The sequence below is a fragment of the Hippocampus comes genome, unplaced genomic scaffold (genome assembly GCF_001891065.2).
Source record: "Hippocampus comes isolate QL1 unplaced genomic scaffold, H_comes_QL1_v1.1 scaffold132, whole genome shotgun sequence".
NCBI lineage: Eukaryota > Metazoa > Chordata > Actinopteri > Syngnathiformes > Syngnathidae > Hippocampus > Hippocampus comes.
This window is the reverse complement of record NW_017805467.1, coordinates 3,963,361-3,988,823: the sequence shown is the minus strand read 5'-3', so window position 1 is coordinate 3,988,823 and position 25,463 is coordinate 3,963,361. Positions and strand designations below refer to the sequence as shown.

The following is a 25,463-nucleotide window of genomic DNA, read 5'->3' as shown; positions in this document are numbered from 1 at the left end:
ATTCCAACACACCTGATTCAATTGTTCAGGCCTCGACAGAGCTTGCTGATGAGCTGATCGTTTGAATCAGGTGTGTTGGAATAGGGAGGGACCTAAAACAGGCAGGATATGGCTCTCGAGGAACTGGAGTTCCCTATCCCTAGTTTAACTTGCCTTTTTTTTTTCTTTCATAAATAAATATTGAATTTTTGGACTGATAGTGGGTCAGGCTATAGTGTACTGTAACAAAAAATATATATACATTACAATAAATGGTTATGCGGCTTCCCGAGACCGAGGCGTGTCCCATGTGCCAGAGGGGATTGGTCTCACAAGAGAAAGCGGCGACAGCACAGAGATTTAGCTCCCGGGTGCAACCGAGGTGTGGCCTGATTTGAGACCTAGCGACCCTTTTTGGGCAAATCCACTCGCAGGCTGTCGTGATTGTCGGTGAGCAGTGAAAATTATGACAGGCCAAACTGTTCGTAAGATAAGAAAACTTTTCTTTCCACAAAAAATGTCTGAACATGAGAAATCTCAAGCTATCTTATTATTAATTGGACTACACTTCATTTTTTGAGTGTGGTTCGCTGCAAATTGGGGGACTGGATAATACATGAGTACAAAGAAAAAACTGCAAACTTTGAAATGTGGTTTTGGAGGGTGTGTGCGGAGTGTGGGCTAAAGTATGCAACATATTTCAGTGTAAATATTGCATGTTACAACGTGGACATCTGTGGCTTATGGGCAAGTATTACCTGTAATGTACAATTTTTTTTTTTTCTAATTAAAACTTAATGTGTGCGTCTCATATTCGGGTGTGCTTAATATCAGTCCGTAAATGACCAAAGACCAGGCATTCTGTCATATCACGCAGCTCAGAACGATCGGTCTCTATCTGCACACAGTGATCCATCTCAGAGCGATCCGGACGCCCGAGACTTCTGGTTCAACATGCAGGCCCTGCAGGTCTACTTGCAGCGGGAAGCTGAACTCAACCCCCAGGCCTCTTACTACAACATTGGACTGCTCAAGTATCAGGTCACTATCAACACTCTCGTATTCCAATTCTTGCCGCTTCACACTGAGGTTAACAATGATATTGTACTCTAAACTGTGAATGATCCTGAACATCTAAAACTGAGAAGAGATGAGTGACTGATGATCTACTACCATTTAAAACAGTCTCTTGCTGTTCCTATCGTCTCATAGTATTTTGTAACTCTGCATAAGTAATGTTAAGGACCTGTTCGGAATCGTAATTGACCAAAATGCTTTTGTTGCTAATGTGCGCGCAGATGTCATCTCAGGACCCGGCCCGTGCTCCCCTTTTGCTGTCGGCCGAGTGCCAGCGCAGTGGCACAGTGACCCGGGTGTCCCTGGACTACCATTGTTGTCCCGTCACGGCGCCGTTTACTCAGCTCACCGCCGTCCAAGTGCTGCTGCAGTTGGACCACACCGCGGCCGACCTGCAGTGTCAGCCGCCCGCCTCCTGGTGAGCCAACACCACCACCGGGGATTTAGAAATGAGAGACGAATTCTACCTGGGTGTGTCACTCAGATGCCGTGCGCGCATTACTGTCACACGCAGACACACTGGGAGATGTTCAACAACAGAAAAAAAAAAACATCATTGAATTGTGAATGCTCAAACAAAAAGGCACTTGTGTTTTTGACTAAAATAAAATAAGGTTTTGTATTGCCATCAAATAATTCAAATTGTGTCAAAGAATTTGTGGCAGTTCCAGGTTCTTATGTGGCCCCTTTGATAAATTAATAAGCCACCCTGATCTAAAATGTGGCCATTGAATGTAATGTTTACTTTCATGGTTAAATGTTTTTTTTCCATTTGTCACACCATGTAATTGGTAAATTGATTTATTGTACTTCTTTTAAGACATGAGTAAAATTAACATTTCCAATTTTGCATTATTTTATTCCACAGTTCCAAATAGTAGAACAAATCTAAATAAAAATAGCAAAACCTATGATTCTTACTTTAAAAAAGTAACTCGTTGACATATTTTACTTTTTATTTCTCAGCTCATTAAAATGGAGTTCGCCCATCTGCCCATTTAAAAATGAATTTTGTTTCTTCGAGTGGTGAAGAGCATAATGAGAGCAGAATTCAATCTCTGGGATTACGACGACATCCTTTGATGGGCCCTGCAGCCCTTGAATGATTGCTGTCTTTGGCAGTTCAGTTTGTTGCTGCACATCTGCATGAGCCTCTCAAGGAAAGACCACTTCGATTTAAATGTAGACTTGAATAAAGCACCAGGAGGCTCTCAGTCGGTCTCATCGATCGACAGTCCCTGGTTCACATTCAGAGTATTAAAAATGAATGATTGTCAGAATCCCAGTTGGCGTTGCAAACCGTCAACGTGCTGACCCTTCACTGAGCATGTGGACGAGCCACTGAGCACGTTTGTTTTGAGGGCGGCTCTCGAAGCTAAAAATAGCATCGGCAGATGACAGCGTGGCGTCTTCACTACGAGGGAGAGAAGGTCAAAGAGTCAGCAAGTGTTTTTTGTACCTCTGCAGGAACGCCGAGGAAAGACGTCTGCTGTGGAAGCTCGCCAACCTCTCGCCCACCAACCACAGCAAAGGTCAGAGCTGCTTTTCTCCTCTGCCGTTCAACCAGGACGGGAACTAAGCGGGAGGAAATTAAACAGCTTGACATTTCCCCCATATCCAATCTGGATGTTGTTTTATAATATATCATTAGCTTCTCTCACATTTCCCTTGATTGCCTCTTCTTCCGCGCGTCATTGTGGTGTGCGGACATCTTTGCGCAGACGCCCACGTCGTGCGCTGCAGATGTTGAACCGCTCCTAAAAAGCGATCATCATGAATCACTTTCGAAACTGCTTTTATTAATGTGTGTGTGTGTGTGTGTGTGGTGGGGGGGGGGGCAGAGATTGTTTATGTAAGGGTTTTCTAATTGGAAACATGGTAGACAACAGTTTAACAGCATGTGGGGGAGTCTGTTCTAATGGTGCTGGAGGTACAGAATTAGTTTCTTTGCTCTTCTCTTAACATAATGATGATGACCGGCACTAGCCAGCATGGAACAAAACTACAAGTGAAGCAACTCAGCCTTTAAAGATATACACAGAGAGTGAACAGGAAGGTGTTTCCAGAGCAATGTAATCCTACATAGTAGCCTTAGTATTAGGTGTTGCATATCTATATATACACAGTGGTACCTCACCTTACCTCACCTTACAAAGTTAATTGGTTGCATGACCACGTTTGTAGTACAGTACCTCGAAACATTCGTAAATTGAAGTCCATTTTCCGATTGAAATGGAAAAAAAATCCGTTACAGTCCCTTGTCCCTATATTTTATCATATATTGGTTGCTGACCCCTGGTTGGTCAAAGTTAATTGGTTGCATGACCACGTTTGTAGTACAGTACCTCGAAACATTCGTAAATTGAAGTCCATTTTCCGATTGAAATGGGGAAAAAAATCCGTTACAGTCCCTAGTCCCTATATTTTATCATATATTGGTTGCTGAACCCTGGTTGGGCGCATCCCACATCTTACCCAAAGAGTCAACTGGGATAGCCTCAAGCTCACCCAATTGCTCCAGGGAATGGATGGATGGAAGCTGCAGTCCACTCATATCCACGTGACTGACCATCTACTTCGCACACCCCCTTTTCTATTCTGCCACCTCTACAAACCCCCCCCATCCACTGGCTCCACATGTCACTACAACCCTCAGCTACCACTCTCCCCATTCACACTATCACAGACACCTCCGAACGCAGTGGTAATTCTGCTCACAAAGGCAATCGCATCTACATCCCACCCAGTTGTCCTCATGACAGCTTCTAGCACAAATTCATTGACCACGACTACTCAGTCATTTCCATCCCGTCATTTTCATATTATTTGTAGTATTTTTTATATATCAATCAGTGTCTGGCTGAAAATAAATGCAGTACAACATAAAAATAAATGGAGATGTATTGCAATTGGCTGTCAACCAGTTCAGGGTGTACCTCGCCTGCTGCCCGAAGATGGCTGGGCTAGGCTCCAGCATGCCTCCAGCGTGCAACCTTTTTGGGTCTTTGACTTTACTCGTTCGGCTGTGTGTTTTATAGTGCCGTTGGAGTTTGCAGTGGTGTCACACAACTGACTGAGAGTATCATTGAGAAGAAATGATTTCAAAACCTGTCTTTATCAGCTCTGACGAGATTGTGCGCCGTGTCTCCCTGACTCTCAGGCTCGGGGACCCTGTGTGCCAGCTGGCAGTGTTCGGAGGTCCCCCGAGGACCCCCGCCCGGTCTGGCCGTTCAGTTCATGGGCTCGGGGGCCTCTCTGTCGGGCATGGACGTGGCGCTGGTCGGCAGCCACTACCGCATGTCGCTTGTCAAGAAGAGATTTGCAACAGGTGATGCATGACATTTGTCGCCACGTTTCGACAAAGGGTGTATCAATTGCCTTCTAAGCCATTCATGCAAAGTTAAAACCACCACTTAAGTGTTAAACTGCATCATTTTATCAACTGCTCATAACTAATCACCCGCTTTGATGACAACCGCAGGCTGAATTCATGTGACTTGCCATCACCATAACTTGTCGTGGATGGTAGATAACGAATGGATAACCGATTTTGACAGTTTTCCTCTCTGCTGTGTGCCTGACAGGAAAGTATATGGCAGGCTGCACCTTGTGAACACAGGGTGGACCATCGTTGGGAGGTTCGGAGAAGTTTGCGGCTTGGATGTAACAGTTCGCCAAGACCACAAGCACTTAAGTTGTGACGAGTCTATTTGCTGCTATGGTTAGGACCAAGCCTTTCACTTGTGTGTTGTTTCCTCTTTTCCTGGAACAAAGTTACTTGTTTTCTCCCGTTGTACTACTGGACTATCAACTAAACTAAACGTTACAGCTGACTCTTTGTGTACAGGGAAGCTTGTATCGAGTAGGAAGTTAAGCATATTCTGAGCCGCAATTGAACTTTGAAGTGATGTAGAGTTACTGGCATGTCCGAAATGGTTCAACAGGGTCATTGATAAATTTTCTCTACCTTAAAAAAACAAAACAAAAAAAAAAAAACGCAATGTTTGTATATCTGCTGTTAACTCCAACAAGAGGATTTGTGATATTTGATAAAGAAAAAAAAACAACAAAACAATGCATGTGCAAGTCTTTGGTTTATGCCAATTTATTATTATTACACATTGTGACCAAGTACAAAATACAACTGAATTTAGCAGTTTACCAACCACCGTGTGTCCTCGGGCGAGATCAGGTGGCGGTTTGAAAAGACACAAAATAAGGGTTCAGTATACTTGTAAGAGGACCAAAATCTAGTTCAATAAAAAAAGAATCGGCCAAAGAGCTAAAACAGTCTTACAAAACATTAAAAAGAACACCAGAAATGAGCTTTTTTTAAACGCACTTTGAAGGCAAACGACAGACGGGAACACATCTCAAAAAGCCTTAAATAAGTCTGAACAAGAATGGAGGGGGAGAATATTGAGTCGAGTAAACGCAAAGAATAGTTTCATCTAACTAGGAACTACTCTTCATACTTTGAACAAATTAATCACACGGAAAGTCTAATCGGTTACAAAATACTTTCTTTAGATACAATGAGGAGAAAAAAAGAGGCCACGGAATACACTTTCTACATCATATAAAGATATACTTAATATATGATTTAGTAAAATGGTAATCCTCTGCTAAGGCTCTCAGTAGCTATAATATAATCCCAAAGTCTCCTCGGCGCGGGCCGCTGAAGATGCTATCTTGCTACTGAGCCCACTGGAGCATGCCCGAGAAATCTCGTGAGGTAAAACCACAGTAACTCAACCTTTTGGTTACCAAAATGCAACTACATCTGCTGCAACTGTTATGTACGGCAACTGTGGAAAGCCGTTTGAGCGTTGATTCGCTCTCCAGCTTAAAGGTCCATGTACTAGTGTGCTCTTGTCCTCATTTCGAAGACGATTCAGTGCTCTGTGTCTTACTAGTATTTTTTATTTTATTTTTTCCCACGTGCAGTATTGCTTGTTGGCAGATCTCGTTTCTTGTTGGCAGTTTGGATAACCACACACATACACACAACTGCAATGGCCAAGTTGCTGAGGGTAAGGTCCTTTGGGTCCATCGGTTGCATGTTTGTCTTTTTTCATTCTGTATGCTGCGATTTGCAGCAGAGGCCACGAGGAGTACACACACGCTCAGACGCGCACACACCTCCACTTGAGCTGAGGGAAAGGTGCTCTGAATGAGGTTTGCAGACGATACATTCGTAGTGTGGTCGAGGCACAGCTGAGGGACAGCCTGACATCTGGAGTGATGGGTTCCGAGTTAGCAATCTAAGGCACTCAAATGACACCATGGCACAGCTAATCCAACAGAATAATAATAATAGAATTGAAATTTGAAAAAAAACAACACATCAGCACTGCACACACCAAGTTACACACCCCCAAAAAATAGACTGCACAAGCTCATTCACAGTTGCACAAAACGAAAAGAAGATCAGTTGTGAGTTGAGATTGCTTCCTAGGACCAAAAAAAAAAAAAAAAATGCAGCGGTGTTACCATTGCTCGGACTGACAACACAGCCGCTGGATCTAGCTAGACAAATGTACACGGGCGGGGAAGCGACGTGGGCCGAGCGCACCGGCCTCACATCTCCTGCAGAGGGTGGCTCATTTCGATGCGCTGCGCTCCCCCTTGACGGCCGGCTCGCTTCGAGACACGTCTGCGTCGCTGCCCAGGTCGCTCAGCTCATCCGAGAAAGACACGTCTGACGGAGAGGAAAGACTTCATTAAAATCACGTTTTATAGTCTTTTGCTCGTCGATACGTATTGATTTATTCATTCATTTAACCTTTTTCCATGAGTGATGGCATCATGGAGTTCAGGTCACTGAACTGAAATTCAAGAGAGAAGAGTTTGACGGCGAGGTCGATGACAGTGAGAGCGGAGCGGAGTTTGCTTCACCTCTCCCATGACGGCGATGGGCGTCTCTCCGGTGGCCTGAGCTACCCGGTGCTCCACCAGGTAGAACATGTACTCGTCGTACAACAGGCGGATCAGGTGGAAGGAACCGAAACTGGCAGCGCTGCGCAGAGTCAGGTCTCGAATCACCATAGAACTGTGCGGGTGAGGCGGCGGGAGGTGAAAGGTTAGTAATAGGGGTGTGCATCCCCCCCACCCCCCGCACCCCCATCGATGCAAGACAATTCAACAGGTAATATGTGCAGGTGACAAATGATCAAGTTGAGGCTGTTGTCAACTTAATAAGAATGACAAACAATTGTTCACAGGGTAGCTGCTTCAAAAGTCTAAAAATATCTTAAATCCAACAATTTGAATTTAAGGCCTTAAAATGTGTAAAATTCTCCTAAAAGCCCATGTTAGATCTTAAATACGATGTTGAAAGGTCTTAATCTATTCACATTACTCTTACTTGGATCACGCATGAACTTAAGTCTCGCTTTGAAACAGAGGCGATGGCTCTAAGACTGCAAGGGAAGCTCAGCTTCCCCTAAAATGTCAAAAAATAAGTCATCAAACATCATAAAAAAAAAAAAAAAAATGCAGCGGTGTTACCATTGCTAGGACTGACAACACAGCCGCTGGATCTAACTAGACAAATGTACACGGGCGGGGAAGCGACGTGGGCCGAGCGCACCGGCCTCACATCTCCTGCAGAGGGTGGCTCATTTCGATGCGCTCCCGCTTGACGGCCGGCTCGCTTCGAGACACGTCTGCGTCGCTGCCCAGGTCGCTCAGCTCATCCGAGAAAGACACGTCTGACGGAGAGGAAAGACTTCATTAAAATCACGTTTTATAGTCTTTTGCTCGTCAATACGTATTGATTTATTCATTCATTTAACCTTTTTCCATGAGTGATGGCATCATGGAGTTCAGGTCACTGAACTGAAATTCAAGAGAGAAGAGTTTGACGGTGAGTGTGACGGCGAGGTCGATGACAGTGAGAGCGGAGCCGAGTTTGCTTCACCTCTCCCATGACGGCGATGGGCGTCTCTCCGGTGGCCTGAGCTACCCGGTGCTCCACCAGGTAGAACATGTACTCGTCGTACAACAGGCGGATCAGGTGGAAGGAACCGAAACTGGCAGCGCTGCGCAGAGTCAGGTCTCGAATCACCATGGAGCTGTGCGGGTGAGGCGGCGGAAGGTGAAAGGTTAGTAATAGGGGTGTGCATTGCTCTAAAAATGCAAGGGAAGCTCAGCTTCCCCTAAAATGTCAAAAAATAAGTGATCAAACATCATTTTTGTCCTGCCCACCAGACGCTGCTCAGCGTCTCTGGGAGTCTATGGACAGTGGGCGTTTCTGGGCTGGCTCGGACGCTCAGCTTCTATGCATGATGATTGGATGATCTGTTTGAGGCGGAATCTCTTTGATTGACAGCGAAATGAACCAATCACTGATCTTTTGGTGTAGGCATCTGCGGGAGCATTTTTCAATTCTCATTCTGTTCTGAGTTGAACTGGAGACTTCTAATCATTTTAGCGACACTCTCTTTGTTGAAAACGACTAGCAACAAATTAAATCTTTTATTTCTGGTGGGTTTTATTGTAGTTGCTGTAGTTATAGGACACTAGTTAAGTCCCTGGAAATGACGCCTTGTTGGCATGACAGGGTCACAGATCATTTTCTTGAAAAGGAACGGAGAGTAGAATTCACATATAAATAAACGGACGCATTTTATGATGTCGGCCAAAATTGAGCTTCCCCTCCTTGACAGACCAACATCCGCCACTGCTTTGAAATGTTTCAAATTTTTGAGGACGCTATGAACGTAACTGTCAAGCAGAAATAAATGTCGGCTACCTGCGCTGCCCGGTCAGAATTTATCAAACACCATCAACCCTTGCGAAGAGTCGACGAGTGTACAGAAGTTTGTATAGAACTTAGTTAGCATAGCAACAGCGAAATCTTACAACTTCATTTATAAACGTGTGTGTGTGTGTGTGTGTGTGTGTGTGTGTGTGTGTGTGTGTGTCTCTCTCTCTCTGATTGTCCTCCTTGGTGGGGACATTTTGACTGCTCCAAGTGTATATATATATATATATATATATATGTATATATATATATATATATATATATGACACACACGCACACACACAGAAGTGAAAATCCCAGAAAAATCAAATCCAAAAAAAAAAAAGATACATTATTTGGTTTTTAAATGAATATAAAACGCTTTTTCCAATCAGATTCTTAGATTAACAGATTAATCGATTCTCAAAATAACAGTTGGTTGGAGTCCGACCTGGAACTTCACAAGTGTATCTTAATATGACCGTTGTTGTAATGTAATTTACCTGTAGAAGGACCATTTGAGCAGAAACTGCCGTGCCGCCTTGGGGAAGCTGGGGCTGCCCTGGTGAGGCTTGAGCACCTGAGAGACCACGTTGTCCAACCAAGTGGCCCACTGGTCCAGAGAACTCTGCTGCTGCAGGGTGACTTTGAAGTCCTGCTCCAGACGCTGCACCACGCTCTCGTCGCACTGGCACACCCACGACGCCTGCTCCTGTTACATAAGACGCACGCGGTCAACGGGAGCGCACCGCGTGTCACTGAGCGTTTGGGCTCTGTCGACAACCTGGACGTTAGCGAAGTCGACCCGGTTGAGGTCCGAGAGCATCTGGTTGATCTGTGAGGTGTTCTGGAGGACGGCGCGTGCCGCCTGGGCGAGGTGGTTCAGGCTGGTGTAACGTCTCAGCGTCTGCGCGAAGGCACTGACCACCGCCACCTGCACACGCACACAATTAAAACAAGTTACGACTACGCATGCACTAATTATTGGATTCTGACGGTATGATAACCGTGAGCAAAAAAAATAGTAATAATAAAATTAAAAAAAACACGTGAACATGGCATTAAAACGACAGCTGTAAAAATGGAGGATCTGGCCAATGGTTGCCCATATTTTTTTTACCTTTATGTACTCTAACCATTTACAGCAGTGGTTCCCAATCATTGGTCTGTAGAACAGTACAGGCGTAGACATATTTGGTACCGGGCCGCACAGAGACAGACATAACTAAATAACCCCCCCGATTTCCATCCGGAGCGTAATATAAGTAGAACTGGGAGATTATATGATTGAGAATCATGATGTGATGTGAAAGACAGAGTTGAGCCACTGCTCCTCCCATTGAAAGGAGCCAGATGAAGTGAAGTCGGCATCTGAATATTTTTACCACATCCTATGGCCCATTTCTTTTAAATTCATGATCTTTTGTTATGAGTCTAATTGTATATACAGTATTGCAAAATAATTATTAAATGATTATTTGTGTTTTTATTGTTATGTAAATTAAAATTGATGACCACAAACCACAGAACCAAAGTACCAAAAATTGGGTACTGGGATTGATTCGTAGGTACCGAACATTTGGACCATGTGAAAGGTAAGACTACTACTACTACAACACAACAATACCACAACCACAAAAACAACATTTCTTCTTCTTTCTTTTGGCGGTTGGCCATTATGGCCACCTTCTGGCCACTAGTGGTAATGCACCAAAAGTATTCACCAACCACGACAAGTCCTCGATGAGCGAACAGAAATTTGGGGTGGTATATCCAGGTTACACCTGAGAATAAGTCACAGAATAAGTGTAATTTTTTTAATTGACTTTTCTCCTTTGTAAGCTGTTTTTCTATTTTCATTTTGTCAATTACATAACCAAATACCCAAAAAACAGTGTCACCCCATTTGTGGCATCACTCAACATGTATACTGTTGGCTTTGCTTGTTTCATCTGCAGCCTATGACGGCCTCTTGACTCGGGATTAGAACGGCACCTGTTTCCACGTAGGTCTGTAAAGTGAACGTGAAGAAAAGCGGTTTTCCTGTCACCTTCGTGCGGATGATTTCTTGAGGGAAGCTGGTCATGGCATTCGTCAGCCATCCCTCCAGACTCTTGGCAAAGTTCCTGATGGCCTGAGTGAGAGTGCCTGCAGGAAAAACACAAACTGGGTTATAAATCTGCTCGTTTCATTCCCGGTAAGAGCTACAAGAAACACATTTCTCATGGCGCTTAGAATACGGAAGGAGAATAGACTGACTGGGAACAGGCCGCAGCACATCCGGGATGAGGATCTCCACCAAGGCCTGGTAGAGGATGTGATCACAGCTTCTCATCCATAGTCGCACTGGTTCATATTTGCAAAGATTTACCAGCTTCTCTCTGGGCAGCACGCCTTCCAGTTCATCATCACTGCACACGAATGAGACCAACCACGCCGGATTAACAATGAGCAGATGTTCATTCCATTCATTCATTCATTCATTATTTTTTTTAAATGGAACGTTCTCCCTGTTAAAGGGGGTACATTGCCCCCAAAAGCTCTGAGAACCTCCTGCTTTATCAAAATCATTTAGAGGACCAATTCAAGCCTTGTTCTTCCTGCGTGTGCTCTGACCTGTTGGGAATGGCGGTGCTCGAGTCACTAGATGGTGCTGTTGAGTACCAAAAGGTCTGCCAGAGCTTTTCGATGTAGTGGAACTGGAGGTTCATCACCACGTCTAGTGTGGCCTACAGGGAGGGGAGGAGGAAGAGGGAAGGCGGGGAAACTTTGAGAGGTGAACCATGGCAACCAGACACACAACACAGATCCTGCAGGCAGCTCCCGCTCACTGTGGGCTCCGGCTGGTTTCGTTGCAAGCCAGCGGGAACGTAGCAGCACATCAATCATGGGCACAATCCCCAAAGGTCACGTTTAGGTTTCATCATTCAAATTTGAGCTGGATTTCCACACTTTCCCGTGCCACTGGCACAGGCGGACGTTAGCTCACCGGTGTCACTTTTCCTACACGTGCGCATCTTGAATGGACACAGAATGTAATCTAGAGCGGAATGTGGTTACTTTAACTCAGATGAGGAAGTTAGTACAAGTGGACCACCACAATTATACTGTCCCGTCCCAAAATGACAACACGCGGATAGATAAAGTAAACAGGAACAGATAAAGTCATCTTTTTGCGGCGCAGCATATCTTGTGTTAAGACATTGGCAGTAGTGCAATGACTGTGAGAGTCTGTGTGTGCGTGCGTGCGTGTGTGTGTGCGCGCGTGCGTGCGTGTGCGCGCGCCTCGCTTGCCGCTGGATCTTTTTACACAGCAGTGTAGGCTTCGATCACAAGCTATGTTTTCGAGTCTACTTAGCTGTCACCATGGCAACCTTGTTTATGGTTGCCCCCAGCAACAGGTCAAACACAGAACTCCAAAACAAAAAGGAGAATTCCCCATCCCCCTTTTGAACAAGCACACAGTTTTTGGCCGAGCAAGAAAAACAGCATGCCTTAAAAAACAAAAAGTCATACTGAGTAGAAAGTACACATGATCACATTCCTGGCCATGCACTGAAAATGTACCGTGTCATAAATAATATTGTAACTCAAACTGTACACGCTTCAATACATTTCACTGACCAGCTGCGGTCAATCTGTCTGTCCCATGAGAGAGGGAAAAAAAACAGAATATGATTTCAAATGAGCATTTATAGCACAAGTAACTGAAAAGTCAGATATGGAGAAGCCTCTGCTAATGAGATAACAGGTCATGGTTTGGCTCCAAATGAAGGCAACCAAGTAAGCAGCATGAACAGTAACACACGGAGCGCTGCGAGAGTGGCAGACAAAGGCGGAAAGGCCGCGAGCCCGTTCGCAGGCAAGGCGACACAAAGGCCCGCGGGGACGCCACCACAAAGACACCAAGATGTCCAGCCAGCGCACAGAAAGGTTAATTGGCATGTCTTGAAAGCCGCTCGTGGATGAAAAGAAGGCTGGAACAAAGGAAGCACGGGGAGGATGGACATGGGAGGCCGGCGATAATGCGATAAAGCACTTGGCTGCTTTAATCACACAAGCGCCCGTCTGTTAAGCCCCCTGATTGTAATGTTTCTTATTATTTCCCTGTTCATTCGATGGTGGAAGCTAATTCACGATTTAAGCCCGTGAGCGAATTATGCAATCATATCATATTTTACTAAACTAAGAGAGGAGGCACCTGGTCAGGGACTGCTATGTCATTTAAGAAGTCAAAGTCATTGACGACAATACAGGCTTTACTCAGCCACTTTAACCCTTTCAGGGACAGCGGTTACTACAGTGGACAGCTTATCATGCTATCAGGTTACAGGTGATCATTATTGGTGCGTGAAAGGGTTGCGATCAAATAATCCATTTGGAAATGAAGGAATAGTAGTCATCTTTACGCAGCATGACTGCTATGCAGTGATGATGCCATCGGCCTGAAGAATTGTACACGCTCAGCGTCATTTTAATTTAACATTACACTGGATCGAAATCCGTCAATATTTTGCATTTATGCAAATGCGCTGATCATGCATTTTTTTTTTCTTCAGAAAAGCAGATCTTGTAAACATATTGAATAATTTGGATTTGGAGGGGGGGGGGGGTTCAATGATTATTTTTTTCCAATGCATTTTCGCTGTGACAGGGGTGTGAATGTAGAATAAATGCAAGTTGTTTGATATATTGTTCCATCTTCTCATCAAATCTATGATGGAGTAGCGTTTTTTTTCCAAACCTGATCGTTGATTTGACTCTAAAAACCCCGATCGAGTAAAGTCTAATTTTAATCGTGTTCTTAGTTATTATTCATCATCTGCCATCAGGCACGCGTTAAACAAGTAGGAAAATAAGTAGGAAAATATAAAACAAAGGCACTTCATTAAATTGCAAACAAAAGTATTTCCGATGTACCTTGAGCAAGGTGGTGGTAGATCTATGGGAAAAAATAAAAAAATGCCGTGAGCCAGCGTTGATGTTGGTTTAGTTTTCCTGAATGTCTCGGGACTAAAATGTACTTTTGTTTGATCAAAAATATTATCAGTTTGAACATTAAATATCTAGTCTTTGTCGTATATTCAATTGACTAGAGGTTGAAAAGGATTTGCAAATCATTGTGTCGTTTACATTTTACACAATGTCCCAACCAAAAGTGGGTTCGTATCTTATCGCAGTCAGATGCCCCACTGCTGCTGAGGCATGTTTCACTGTGCGTGCATTGTGCCAAATATACGACTACCTTTAACTTCTAGCAGGGGCTCTCGCTCCATTTGGTATTTTAAACGTTCAACTGACGGGGCCGTAGACATGACAACACCATAATGCTATGCTTAGCCACCCTCAGCAATCACAAATGGCAATAGGACGTCATTATCACCTGCAAACGCCTGGCGGTGGCAATTTGTGCGTCATTAATTTATGATTTTATGAGCAGCATATATCATGTGCAATTACAACACCAACAAGGTCCAAGTTGGGTGGGAGCCCAAGTGCACCTGAACAAGACGGTAAACGCATCCGTCAGTTGGGGCCTATTCTATTCTTTTTCTCCCCAACAACCGTTTGCATATTTCCTAATTGCATGAATGACTACAAGATATTAGAAACAGTACAACTGTCAGTGTTGGTTGTTTTAAAAAGTTCCTGTGTTTTCAACATATCTATTGCAGCTGGACAGATTATTACGTAAAAGGGGTGGGATGTCGTGAAGGACTGCGGATTGCGTATAAGGCCATCACCTACCTCGCAGTGGTCTCTGTAGAGGGTCTGCAGCTTCTTGATGTCGTTCATACTGATGCGCTCTGGCAGAGGCTGAGTGCCCACCTCGGGAGCGGGAAACTCGGGCAAGCTGTGGGCTGTGTCTGCATGATGGAGCACATATGTTTACAGGTCGTCACTCTCTCGCTCACACACGCAGATTAAAGACTGGATATAAGAAAGATTTTGAATGGAAATGTACGTGTGTCTGCAAATGCCAAATAATAAATATTAAAAAAAAAAATAAAAAAAATAAAGTAGTATCCAATCCAAATAAAATAAGGATCACGTCTCCTCATGCACTGACCGATGTACTGCTGATGGTGTTGGCTCTGAGCGGCAACAGACTGTTCTGGAGTGTTGTTGCAGTGCGAGTTGACGCACAGGTTGTCAGGCATTCCGTCGACCTTCTGCAGAGGTTTGAACCTACACAAGCAGGATAGCGGTTGAATGTTAAATAAATCAGCAAATATAAAACGGACATCACAGTCGATGGCTTCCGCATTACATTCCACCACGGGCAGGAGAGAAAAAGCCGTGTCAACAAAAAAAGATCTATAAACATCTCGAGCTTCAGATGACAGAGATGATGGAAACACTGGACGAAAATGAGATATATTCACGGAAAAAAAAAATGAACCGGACATTGTTGCATGAGGAGCTTTTGGAGACAAGAGAAGGAAGATAGAGAGCTAAGAATGGCGACCTTTGTTTCTGGTGGACAGGCTGCTGCCTCATGGCCATGTACTGGGTGTCCTCCTGCAGCCGGTTTAGGGGGGAGTCTGGCTTCACCCGGATGCCATAGTAATGATACTTTGAGTTGCCTCTGGAAGATTCAAAAGCCCGAAAGAAAGCATGTCATCAGAGTAATCATGGTCATTAGCATGTCGCTAATGGCCATAAGCGTCGTCATACTAATAGCTACTTGATTACTGTAATCTGGACCTTCGGCGTCACGGGGGAGGGACAAACTCAAAATTAGACGTACCTGGTTCCGAGGCGCCGGGTCCTGAGGCCCATGAAGACGGAGCGAATGAGCTTGCCAAAAGAGGCGGCATTGACTGGATCCAGTTTCTGCTCCTGGCAATGCCGCAAGTAATGGTTATAGAGGGAGCACCGGGGCAGGCTCACACCCTCCGCCGTCTCGTAGTTGTCCAGCAGCCACTGGAGCTAAACAGACAACAGAAAGACCCGAATCAGCCGAAGGACCGAGTCTGCAGCGTAGAGAAGCGGTGGATCCTATTATCTCACAACATAGGCAGCAAACACGCACACGAATTAAAGGAAACATTTATTTGACAAGAGGTAAACCACCAAGACCTCCCCTGTGCAGCGCCATCTCCACCCATCATCTCACTGAGGGTGACTTGCACGTGTGACTACGCAGCAGTACCTACTCTACTAACGTACCTAAACCACGGCAGTGGAAGTTGTCTGAGAACGATCCTCTATATGTGATATCTCGACAGACATCCTTGATTAGATCTTTTGTCATCACGGTGACGTGAGTGATCGATCACTCAGGAGCTGTCATCACTTTAAAACGCCAACTGAAGTTGTTCTCTGGCAACTGTATTTTGGTGCCCAGTGCATCCTAACATGCACTACTACAGTCAAACCTCGGTTTTCGTCCATAATCCGTTCCAGAAGGCTGTTCGAAAACCGAATTGTTCGAAAACCGAAACCATGTTTCCCATTGGAATCAAAGTAAAAATTTTTAATCCGTTCCAAGTCAAGAAAACAACTTTTTTATACCACTTTTTTTTTTTTTTTTACAATTTTACACCATAAACTGTACACATGTAATAAGAGAGGAGTTAATATGTAAAATACTGTACACACAAACTGTAATGTTTTATTTTCACCAATTTTAACTGTTTTTTTTTTTAAATAAATGTTTAACATTTCTTCTTGCAGTGGTCCAGCAGCACATTTCGTATCATAACAATATATATTGAATGTGAAAACTATCATCGGTAGTGTCTGTCATCATAAGGCACACTCAGCCTCCTGACATATATTGTCATGAGCTTAGAATTTTGACACGTCACACAACATTTTGGCGTTGTGGTTCGTCACTGTGAAAGCACAAACTCTCTGGCGCAACGGAACACGCCCATTTCATGATCGGCTAAATTTGTCCAAATTGTCTAAGGGTGCTTCATCAAAAAGGGCACGGACAGGCTGTTTGTTCTGAGCCCGAGTAAATTGTTCTTTCATTTAAAACACAAATACTTAGGGGATAAGTACATACATAAAACCCATGCAGAGTCAAAAGGATTTTTGATCGCGACGGCAAATGAGAGGAGGTCAGGGATGAATCATTTTGAAACAATAATGCTTGCTGTCACTCAAGCTATTGCAGGAGGTGCTATGTTCAACTTTGCCAACCCAAGTAAAACACAAAGCCTCCAGGATCGGCCACAGATTTCACCCCCCCCACCCCCCCTCACAAATTCTCATGTCCTTTTCAAAGACACTTCCAGATGGACTTACATGGCTGTTGAGCAGGCTGCTTTTGTGACTTGCAATTCCTTCAGACTTTTGGAGGTTTTCAATCGCCATTTCAAGCTAAAGGAAGGAGGAGGAGCATGCAAAAACATGTTGGGCACAGAAGGGGGAGGAGGCAAAAGAGGAAAAAAAAATTAGAAATAAGCAGAAGTACATTAAAACAACAAAAAAAAAAAGAGATGCAGGAAAAAAGACCGTTAGCAAGCAGCCAAATCTCTGCATTTCCATTCAAATCAATCAGTGTTGCCGCCAAACATTATTGCCACACAAAAAAAGCATGCGAATCAAGGGACATAGAGTTTGGTTAGGTCTGGCTGGCAGTCAGAAACTCTAATGTATGCTAATAGGACCCACAAATAGGGGCACAGGTCACATCGAGCTCAGAAACAATAGGTCAGCAGTGCCACCCCCCCAAGTACCACAACTTCCCAAAACAATGGCTTTGGAACACAAAAACGCTGGCAAAGCAAGACCCCGAATACACTGACATACGCAATGGAACCATTTGCGGAGTGCAATAAGTGATTTTATCTTTGATCGATAAGGTGATTGGGACTTTCCCATTAGAGCTGGAGGAAGAAATCAAGTCCCAAAGAAAAGACATGCTACTGCGGCCAACAGGAGATGTAGAAGCAAAAGAAGAAAAAAAAAAAAGAAGAGGAGGCATCGTTCCAAGGCCTAAGAATGCTCCCGAGGGCTCCTGGCCAAATGGTAATGAGCCCCAGGGGTTGCTTTGTTTCGCAGGGCGCTCAAGTGCCTGTGAAAACCTCTGAAACAAGGCATGCCTGAATTATTCAAGCCAGTGTCCCGATTTTGCAGGCTACTTTGCTCCTGCTTCACTGCAGAGCCCGACTGGCCCAACGATATAGTTGCTGTGACTTTTGCCACCTTTTCACCTCCATAGTTGTCTTCGGAACAGAATATACATGCTATTCTGCCACGATCTGTGTAGCATAGTGGTCATAGGGATGCTGCAGCAGTTTCAAGACTTTTTGGGGATCCCCCTCGAGCTACTCAGTCTTCCTCCCCCCCCAAAATGAGGCGTTTAGGCACATCCTCAATGTGGTTTCACGGCTTGCCATTTAGTCAAGGGGTCAAGATTGTGATTGAAATGTGTCATATGATAATTATATGCTCACGCAATGGCCATTCAAGATCCATTTCCCTCATACCACCCTGCTTACATTATAATGTGCTTGAATACCAGTACCCCCCCCCCCGCAACCCCACAAGGTTTTTATGTTAATATTACCGGACTGGTATGGAAAGAAAAAAAGCTGCTAAAGGAAGGTGGATACGCGTTGCTCACCATAGCTGAAGAAGAGCGAGAGGAGTGTGATATATGGTTGCGGCTTCCTTCCATGTTTCCTCCATGGATCAAATAGGTGCTGCCGCTGGAGATGATATGGCTGCTGCTTACGTCCATGGCAATGCCCACCATGCTATGAGGTGGTACCCCGCCACTTGCGGAGGAGACCACGGTGGCGACGTGCGCTCCGCCGGCCTGCGAGTCAAAGTACGATCCCCCGCTGCTCTGACCGTACAACTGAGCCTCTGGGTTGTAGTAGGCCGTGCGACTAGTGAGGAATCACGGTGGTTAGCATTCAGGACACCCAGCAACGAGAAAAATTGCACACCCCAGAACCTTTCTAATGAGAATAGCAGGTTAACATATGGATGGACATTTTGAGTTGTGTGCTCAAGGCTAAGAAGTAACTGAGACTGGTTGGTTCAGAGCTGAGAGTGGCATGACGATACTGTACTATCATAAATGGCTTGCTGGGATTTAGTTACCGTAGATGTGTAACAGTGTTGCTTTCAATGGGTGGTGATGTAACAATGCTTACATTGTCCCATTAGTGTAAACAGCCTCTCCGCCTTCCCCTACATAGTGCACCTGGGATGGATAGACATGTTGTGACTGCTGCACCTACAAAGAATGAACACAAATTCAAAGTAGGACAATTTTAAACCCTCGTCTAGTTTTGAAAAAAAATACAGAAACCAAACACTGTGCAAAGTGTCAAGCACCCCCAGTTATATTATTCAGTGGAAAAAGTGTGACAACCATTTTTTTTTTTCATTATTGAATGTAGAGACTGTCATAAAAAGGAATCTTGTTTGTATTTTTATATAAAGGTATCAATTAAAAGGCACTTGAGATGGAAAAATAGAGTGGTTTATATTTAAACTTAAAAAACAAAAACAAAGTGTTGCTAGTTGCCCCATCCCAAACCCCCAAGCGCAAAACCAAAGCAACTGCAACAATTAATGTCCAAACAGTAACAGTGATACCCAAACAAAAAAGAAAGCTGTGTGTCTCCTCATCGAGAGAGGAAGCGACAGTGAAGCTTGGACAAACCCAATTCCAATGAAGTTGGGATGTGGTGTGAAATATAAATAAAAGCACAACACGATGATTTGCAAACAATGTCCGGCCTATATTTGTTTGAATACATTACAAAGGCAAGATATTTAATGATCAAACTGAGAAACGTGGTTGTTTTTTCATTCACTAAGGATTTTATGGCTACAATATGTTCCAAAAAAGTTAGGGCAGGTGGCAAAAAAGACTGAGAAAGTTGAGGAATGCTCATCAAACACCTTATTTGGAACATCCCACAGGTGAACAGGCTAACTGGGAAAAGGTGGGTGCCATGATTGGGTAGTGGTATGGGAGCTTCGATGATTTGCTCGGTCATTCACAAGCAAAGATGGGGTGAGGTTCACATTTTCGCTAATAACTGCATGAGAAAACAGTTTATATTGATGACAAAGGTCCTCAGCGTACAATTGCAAGGAATGACGAGTCCACACTTCAAATTGTTTTTTTGGGGAAATTGTGGACATCGTGTCCAAAGAGGAAAATAACCATCCGGGCTGTTATGGACGCTAAGTTCAAAATTCAGCAACTGTGATGGTATGGGGCTGTGTTAGTGCCAAAGGCATGGGTAACTTACACATCTGTGAGGGCACCCTGAATGCTGAAAGGTGCATACGGGTTTTGGAGAAACATATGCTGCCATCCAAAGCAACATCTTTTTCATGGATGCTCCTGCTTATTTCAGCACGAAAATGCCAAACCACATTCTGCACGTGTTACAACTGCGTTGCTTTGTAGAAAAAGAGAGCAGCTACAAGACTGGCCTGCCTGCAGTCCAGACCTGTCTCCCAGTAAAAATGTGTGGCGCATTATGCAACAACAGAGACCCCAGACTATTGAAAGGCTAAAGCTGTAGGTCAAACAAAAATTGGAACGAGTTCCTCCTACAAAGCTTCAACAATTAGTGTCCTCAATTCCCAAATGTTGATTGAATTAAAAGGAAAGGAGATGGAACAGTGTAAACATGACCCTGACCCAGCTGTTTTGCGATGTGTTGCACTCATAAAATTCTACGTTAATGATCATTTGCTAAAAATGTATCAGTTTGAACATTAAATATCTTGTCTTTGTAGCGTGTTCAATTAAATATAGGGAAATCACGATCTGCAAATCATTGTGTTCCGTTTTTGTTTGTTGAACACAACATCCCAACTTCATTGGAATTGGGTTTGCACAACAACATTCATGCAAGTAGCTCTGCTGGGAAATATTTAGGCACTCTTGTGTAAAAAGCTAATGACAAAAGTTAGACAACTCAGTTACAGCACTCATTCACACAAGCGTGCAAAAATGTGGGGCTAAGCCTGATGTGATTTTTCTTAGTGGAGTGTGGGAAAAACAAACCAAGAAAAAAACAAAACGGTGTCACCTCTACAACTGTGCAGCCAACATGCCAAGATTCTTGTACGAGCATAAATATCCCAAGTGATTCCCCAGAACCAGTGAGAGTACAGTATTTCATAAGAGGAGTGGTGCAAAGACACAGGCAGTGGGCCAGGCTCAGCCAGAGAAAGACACTTGAGAGCAGAGAAAGCTTCGAGTACGCATTCAGCTTTCCATCAGCAGCTTTCAGTTAATGATTAACTGCTCGGCCATTATTAGAACAATATGTATTCCTCACAGTCTGTGATGATTAACTCAAATGTAAATTCTGACCCTCATTTGACACAAATAATAATACTACTTCCTCAACATGCTGTGCGTATATATTTACGACTAATATTTGTAATTATCTTGTGGTTTTGCTCATGAAGAAAGTAAGGCTCGGCATCAGGATCTTTAAGACCAAGGGGTATATGACTACGCTCACAGCACTGTATATGTCTTTACAGTACTGTGTACCTGTGCAGGCACCTGTTGAGCCCTGGATACTGAAAGCTGCTGTACTTGTCCTCCCTTCTGAACTGAGCCTGTGGCTTGTACCAGCGCTCTCTGTGTAGAATACAAGACATGGCTCCATTACAAACGTATGCAGGTATCATGACACGCACGGCCACGTTGCCATCAACAGATTCCATTCCTTAAAAATAGATGCTGACAAAAATCCCTTCTGCAAACAGCTGAGATGGGGACGAGAGTGACATTTAATGAACAGCGCATAAACATGCTTCGATCGTTCGGTTACGTATGGGTGGCGTGTTTGATTTAGTTTGTGAGGTCACATTATGGGAAGATTAAAAAAAGCATTCGCATTTATCGACGGGGTGATTTTAGATTATTTAAAAAACAACAACAACAAAAAGACTAGTCTGACTTCCAAAGTTATCTGCAACAGTACAGTTGCAGCCAGCCATCTTGTGTTAGCATCCTACCTGTTGGGAGGCTGGAACAGGCTGTACCACAGGGGCCTGGGCTGATGATGACGTCCGCAGCGCCGCCACGCTGGGCGAAGTGTCGGAGCCGCCCTCGGAGCTCTGCATGCTGCTTTGTAGGAAGGCCAGGAGCAAGCGAGAGAAGAGAAAAGGGGGTTGGAGGAAAAATGAAAGGAATTCAGAAGAGATTCAATTTTCAAATGTAAACCCATGAGCAGTTACTGGCTGTGTACACTGATAGTGTCCAATAACAAGTAGCGCAGGAGTGGGCAACTTAAATGACGCGGGGTACAATTTTTCATCAGAGCAACTCAGGGACCACATAAGACCACGCACTACCCAACCAGATGTATGGCAAAAATGCCATTTTAATTATGAGAAAAAATACGTGCATAAGTATACTTTTTTTTTTTAATTTACATCACAGTATAATGTCCATTTGTTTGTAAATACTTTTCAATATGCAACCCATGTAGAAATTGGGCCTTAACAAAACCGCAAACGAGGGGAGTTTGCGGTTCACCACTTTCAGCTGATTAGGAGGCCATAACCTTTTAGCCTTCATCACTTGCAAAGGAAGCAACGCGACTCCACTGTAGACTTTTTTTTTTTTAAATCTGCAGACAGTACATACGCAGGCAGGTGATTTACAGTAAAGTTACTTTCAGGCAGGAAAAAAGACTCAGCTACTTCCGAATGACCAAAGCAAGAGGAGCCTCTCAACTTCCTTTTGGCTAACCATGTGCTCTGCATAGAAAAAAGGAGAGCGAGGAAACACAGTGACACAAAGGCTCACCCCTCCCTAAAAAAAGTGTGAGCAATGGGGGTGATGAGATGATCCAAATTACAAAGGGGAGTAGGAAATACAAAAACTTCCCCTCGGAGCAAGTCTAATGAGAGGGATGAAAATGACAACGGGTCTGCAGGCCTGAGCAGGGTCCTGATGATATCCAGTGCTTGTTTAGAACCAGAGGCACTCCCTGAGGGCCCAAATAATCCAGCTGATGTGAGGAAATTCCTGAATGCTTTGCAAACTTATTTTGGTTGCCATGGTGAAGAATCCATGGCAACCACCCCCAACTCAAACCTCTCCTCCCTCCTCGTTCGCCCCTACCCCCACCGCCCAACCTCCGCCTTTCTTGCATAAGAACTTCGGAGTGTGACCGCAAGGACCTGAGTGAGGGAGGAAAGCAATGAAGATGCTCTGGGGCGGGGTGGGATGCTTTCATTTAATGAGCAGCATTAAAGACAAAAAGACCGGCTGGGAAGATGTGTGGTCTGTGTAGGTAGATGGAAGAACAGCAATAACTCAAGCCACACTGTGCTAAATCATAACAACAATAACACAAGTTAACAATATTGAGGCTTTCGTAATAAAGCACAAAAGCAACAGGTGCAGCAACTTGCGTTCCTCGGCTTTATCCGCACAAAACGTTCTTGCTGCGGCTTCAGAATTCGAACTACGCAAGCATCCAATCGACACAATCTTTTTGCAACCACAGCGTCACATAAAATTGGCTCAATGTGTATTTCATTTTCATTAATAAATGGCTTTCTCCGAATAAAAGGAAGGAAAAATCCAACAGGGCAACTCAAAGAACCCTAATGTCATCGACCAGCAAGCCCTGTTTATTCAGGCTCTACAGTTTTTTTTTTCCTTTCAGTACAAAGCATCACACATCAATTGTTGTCTAAAGCGTCTTCTTGACATAATAACAAAGAGTCAACATCACCACAAGTTGCGATTGGGACACATCCCCATTTCACCCGGAAAAGTTGAGATTTACCATTCAACCTCATATTCATTAAAGTGGGTAGATGTTGAGATCTTAGATGTTAGTAATGCATTTTGCTCAAGTTGCCATGCTTCATTAAAAAAAAAAAAAAAAAAAAAAAACTGCCTACAGACAATGTGTATGCAAACATCAAAAGATGTGACTTAACTGGCAGAGCGAACAATGACAGGGCAAACATTTTTGGTTAATGTTAGCCCATAAGCAATTGGTGGCCCTTCACTTTGCAACATATTCAGTTAGCATGCTGACTGTGTACTGTTTAATACATACATATTTTAACTTCCTGAAATATTTTAAGATCATCTCATATTTCACTATGACGCAGTGAAATGGGAGTTTTTATTCTGTGATTTTCCCTTTTCAAGACACCAATAAAGAAAAACAAAAAGCTAGTACTGTCACTGAACATGTCAAAGGGTCCCCTGAAGAGGGAAATGACTCAATAATGACAGGGTGGACAGCATTTTCAGAAAATGCAAAATGTTCCATGTGATTACAAATATTCCATATGCATGATCAAAATGCAGTTTTTTTTTCTCACAAATAACCTGTGTACAATGAAACCATGGGAAAAAAAAACAATAATGGATTCAGGATCATTTATCAACTTAATGACACCCACTGTAGTATGGCAAGGCAATTAATCGAAAATTAACATTGTTGGCTTCTCCATCGTTATCTGATCTGCTTATCGTCATGAGGGGAGCGAGCGTACTGGAGCCTATGCCAGCCGTCTTCGGGTAGTTGACACTGTAAACTGGTTGCCAGTCAATGACAGGGCACACGAAGAGAAACAACCATTCATATTCACAGTCACAGCTAGGGACAACTTAAGAGTGTGCCATAAAAACACCGTGCATGTTTTGAAATGTGCGAGGAACCGGAATACCCAGAGAAAACCCACACAAGCACGGGAGAACATACAAATGCCACACAGGCAGGCGGACCCCGGATTCGAACCCTGGACCTTTGCGCTGTAAGGCGGACGTGCTAACCTGTCGTTCACCGTGCTGATGTTGGCTTCTCAAAATAATTTTTTAAAAAACATGATAATCTCAGAACAACGATAAATGCGCTCATTCACGCACCATGTATAAAAGGGATCATGCCTTATGTTGCACTGAAAGTTGTGTTCATATAATGTACACAGCCATATTTGACATTTTGAGGTGATTTTTTTTTTAAAGGGTTAAAAAAATCCAGTTAAAAAAGTTTTTATCTTGTTTTCCTTTTTGGCAAATCCGAAAAACGATCCATGACTCAAAACTGTGACATAATCCTAACCGTGATTTTTTTTTTTTTTTGGATCCCTTGCACCCCTAGTCAGCAGTGAGTAGAGGGGAAGTATGTCTTCTTCAAGATAGAAAACAATACATGAAGTGGGTGTGCCGCCACTGGCTTTTCCGCACGAACAAGCCATGACTAACACACTGAAAGAGTTATGTTGAAATATCACTCTGTGTGTGTGTGTGTGTGTGTGTGCGTGTGTGTGTGTGTGTGTGTGTGTGCGCACGTGTACATTTTGAAACAACACAGTTGGTTGAACACATGGCAATTAGCAATTTTACATTAAAATCCTGAATTTCACAGAGTAACACAGAGTAAACACTTTTAAAAAAGTGCTGCACTTCTTTTTTGTCATTCTAAGGAATGGCATTTGCCAAAAGAGGGTAAATCAAGTTCTAAATAAACTACCAACAAGTTTCCTGTGACAAATCTTCAAATCTGTAATCTTCCCAAAGTAAAATCACAAAAGCCTGAAAGACAGATTGGCTTGTTTGATGCATTTAAAGTGTGCATGTCCATTGAAGTCCATTAAAGCAGGGGTCCCCAACCGCCGGTCCGCGGACCGGTACCGGTCCGCCAGGCATTTGGTACCGGGCCGCACTGAATTA

At 43.8% G+C, this 25,463-nt stretch overlaps 3 protein-coding genes across 10 annotated transcripts in view; 1 reads left to right on the top strand and 2 right to left on the bottom strand.

Annotated features, from left to right (window-relative positions):
• fcho1 (FCH and mu domain containing endocytic adaptor 1) overlaps positions 1–5,323 on the top strand; it is a 38,685-nt gene extending 33,362 nt beyond the window's left edge. For both annotated transcript variants that reach the window (XM_019875282.1, XM_019875281.1), the window contains 5 exons: positions 888–1,020; positions 1,278–1,474; positions 2,524–2,588; positions 4,217–4,384; positions 4,641–5,323. In XM_019875282.1, coding sequence (XP_019730841.1) covers positions 888–1,020; positions 1,278–1,474; positions 2,524–2,588; positions 4,217–4,384; positions 4,641–4,669 — 592 coding nt within the window. In that variant the 3' untranslated portion in view covers positions 4,670–5,323. The remainder of the gene's footprint in view (positions 1–887; positions 1,021–1,277; positions 1,475–2,523; positions 2,589–4,216; positions 4,385–4,640) is intronic.
• A 1,336-nt stretch (positions 5,324–6,659) lies between these two features.
• On the bottom strand, positions 6,660–7,505 carry LOC109518968 (DNA-binding protein RFX2-like). The gene is made up of 4 exons (XM_019875164.1): positions 7,424–7,505; positions 6,955–7,108; positions 6,842–6,884; positions 6,660–6,757 (listed from the first exon to the last, which is right to left on the bottom strand). Exons 2-4 carry the CDS (start codon positions 7,102–7,104, stop codon positions 6,660–6,662), a joined length of 291 nt encoding a protein of 96 aa, XP_019730723.1. The 5' UTR covers positions 7,105–7,108; positions 7,424–7,505.
• A 26-nt stretch (positions 7,506–7,531) lies between these two features.
• The window catches only part of rfx2 (regulatory factor X, 2 (influences HLA class II expression)), a 29,708-nt gene continuing 11,776 nt past the window's right edge, over positions 7,532–25,463 (bottom strand). For 3 of the 7 annotated variants that reach the window (XM_019875288.1, XM_019875290.1, XM_019875283.1), the window contains exons 2-18: positions 21,773–21,884; positions 21,303–21,392; positions 18,925–19,007; positions 18,387–18,654; positions 17,063–17,137; positions 15,555–15,736; positions 15,273–15,392; positions 14,874–14,992; positions 14,552–14,670; positions 11,420–11,532; positions 11,063–11,214; positions 10,854–10,951; positions 9,588–9,737; positions 9,307–9,515; positions 7,979–8,132; positions 7,854–7,896; positions 7,532–7,769 (exon numbers count right to left, since the gene is read on the bottom strand). In XM_019875288.1, coding sequence (XP_019730847.1) covers positions 7,654–7,769; positions 7,854–7,896; positions 7,979–8,132; positions 9,307–9,515; positions 9,588–9,737; positions 10,854–10,951; positions 11,063–11,214; positions 11,420–11,532; positions 14,552–14,670; positions 14,874–14,992; positions 15,273–15,392; positions 15,555–15,736; positions 17,063–17,137; positions 18,387–18,654; positions 18,925–19,007; positions 21,303–21,392; positions 21,773–21,880 — 2,199 coding nt within the window. In that variant the 5' untranslated portion in view covers positions 21,881–21,884 and the 3' untranslated portion in view covers positions 7,532–7,653. The remainder of the gene's footprint in view (positions 7,770–7,853; positions 7,897–7,978; positions 8,133–9,306; positions 9,516–9,587; positions 9,738–10,853; positions 10,952–11,062; positions 11,215–11,419; positions 11,533–14,551; positions 14,671–14,873; positions 14,993–15,272; positions 15,393–15,554; positions 15,737–17,062; positions 17,138–18,386; positions 18,655–18,924; positions 19,008–21,302; positions 21,393–21,772; positions 21,885–25,463) is intronic. The other 4 variants (XM_019875289.1, XM_019875284.1, XM_019875285.1 and 1 more) reach the window with 4 other exon arrangements.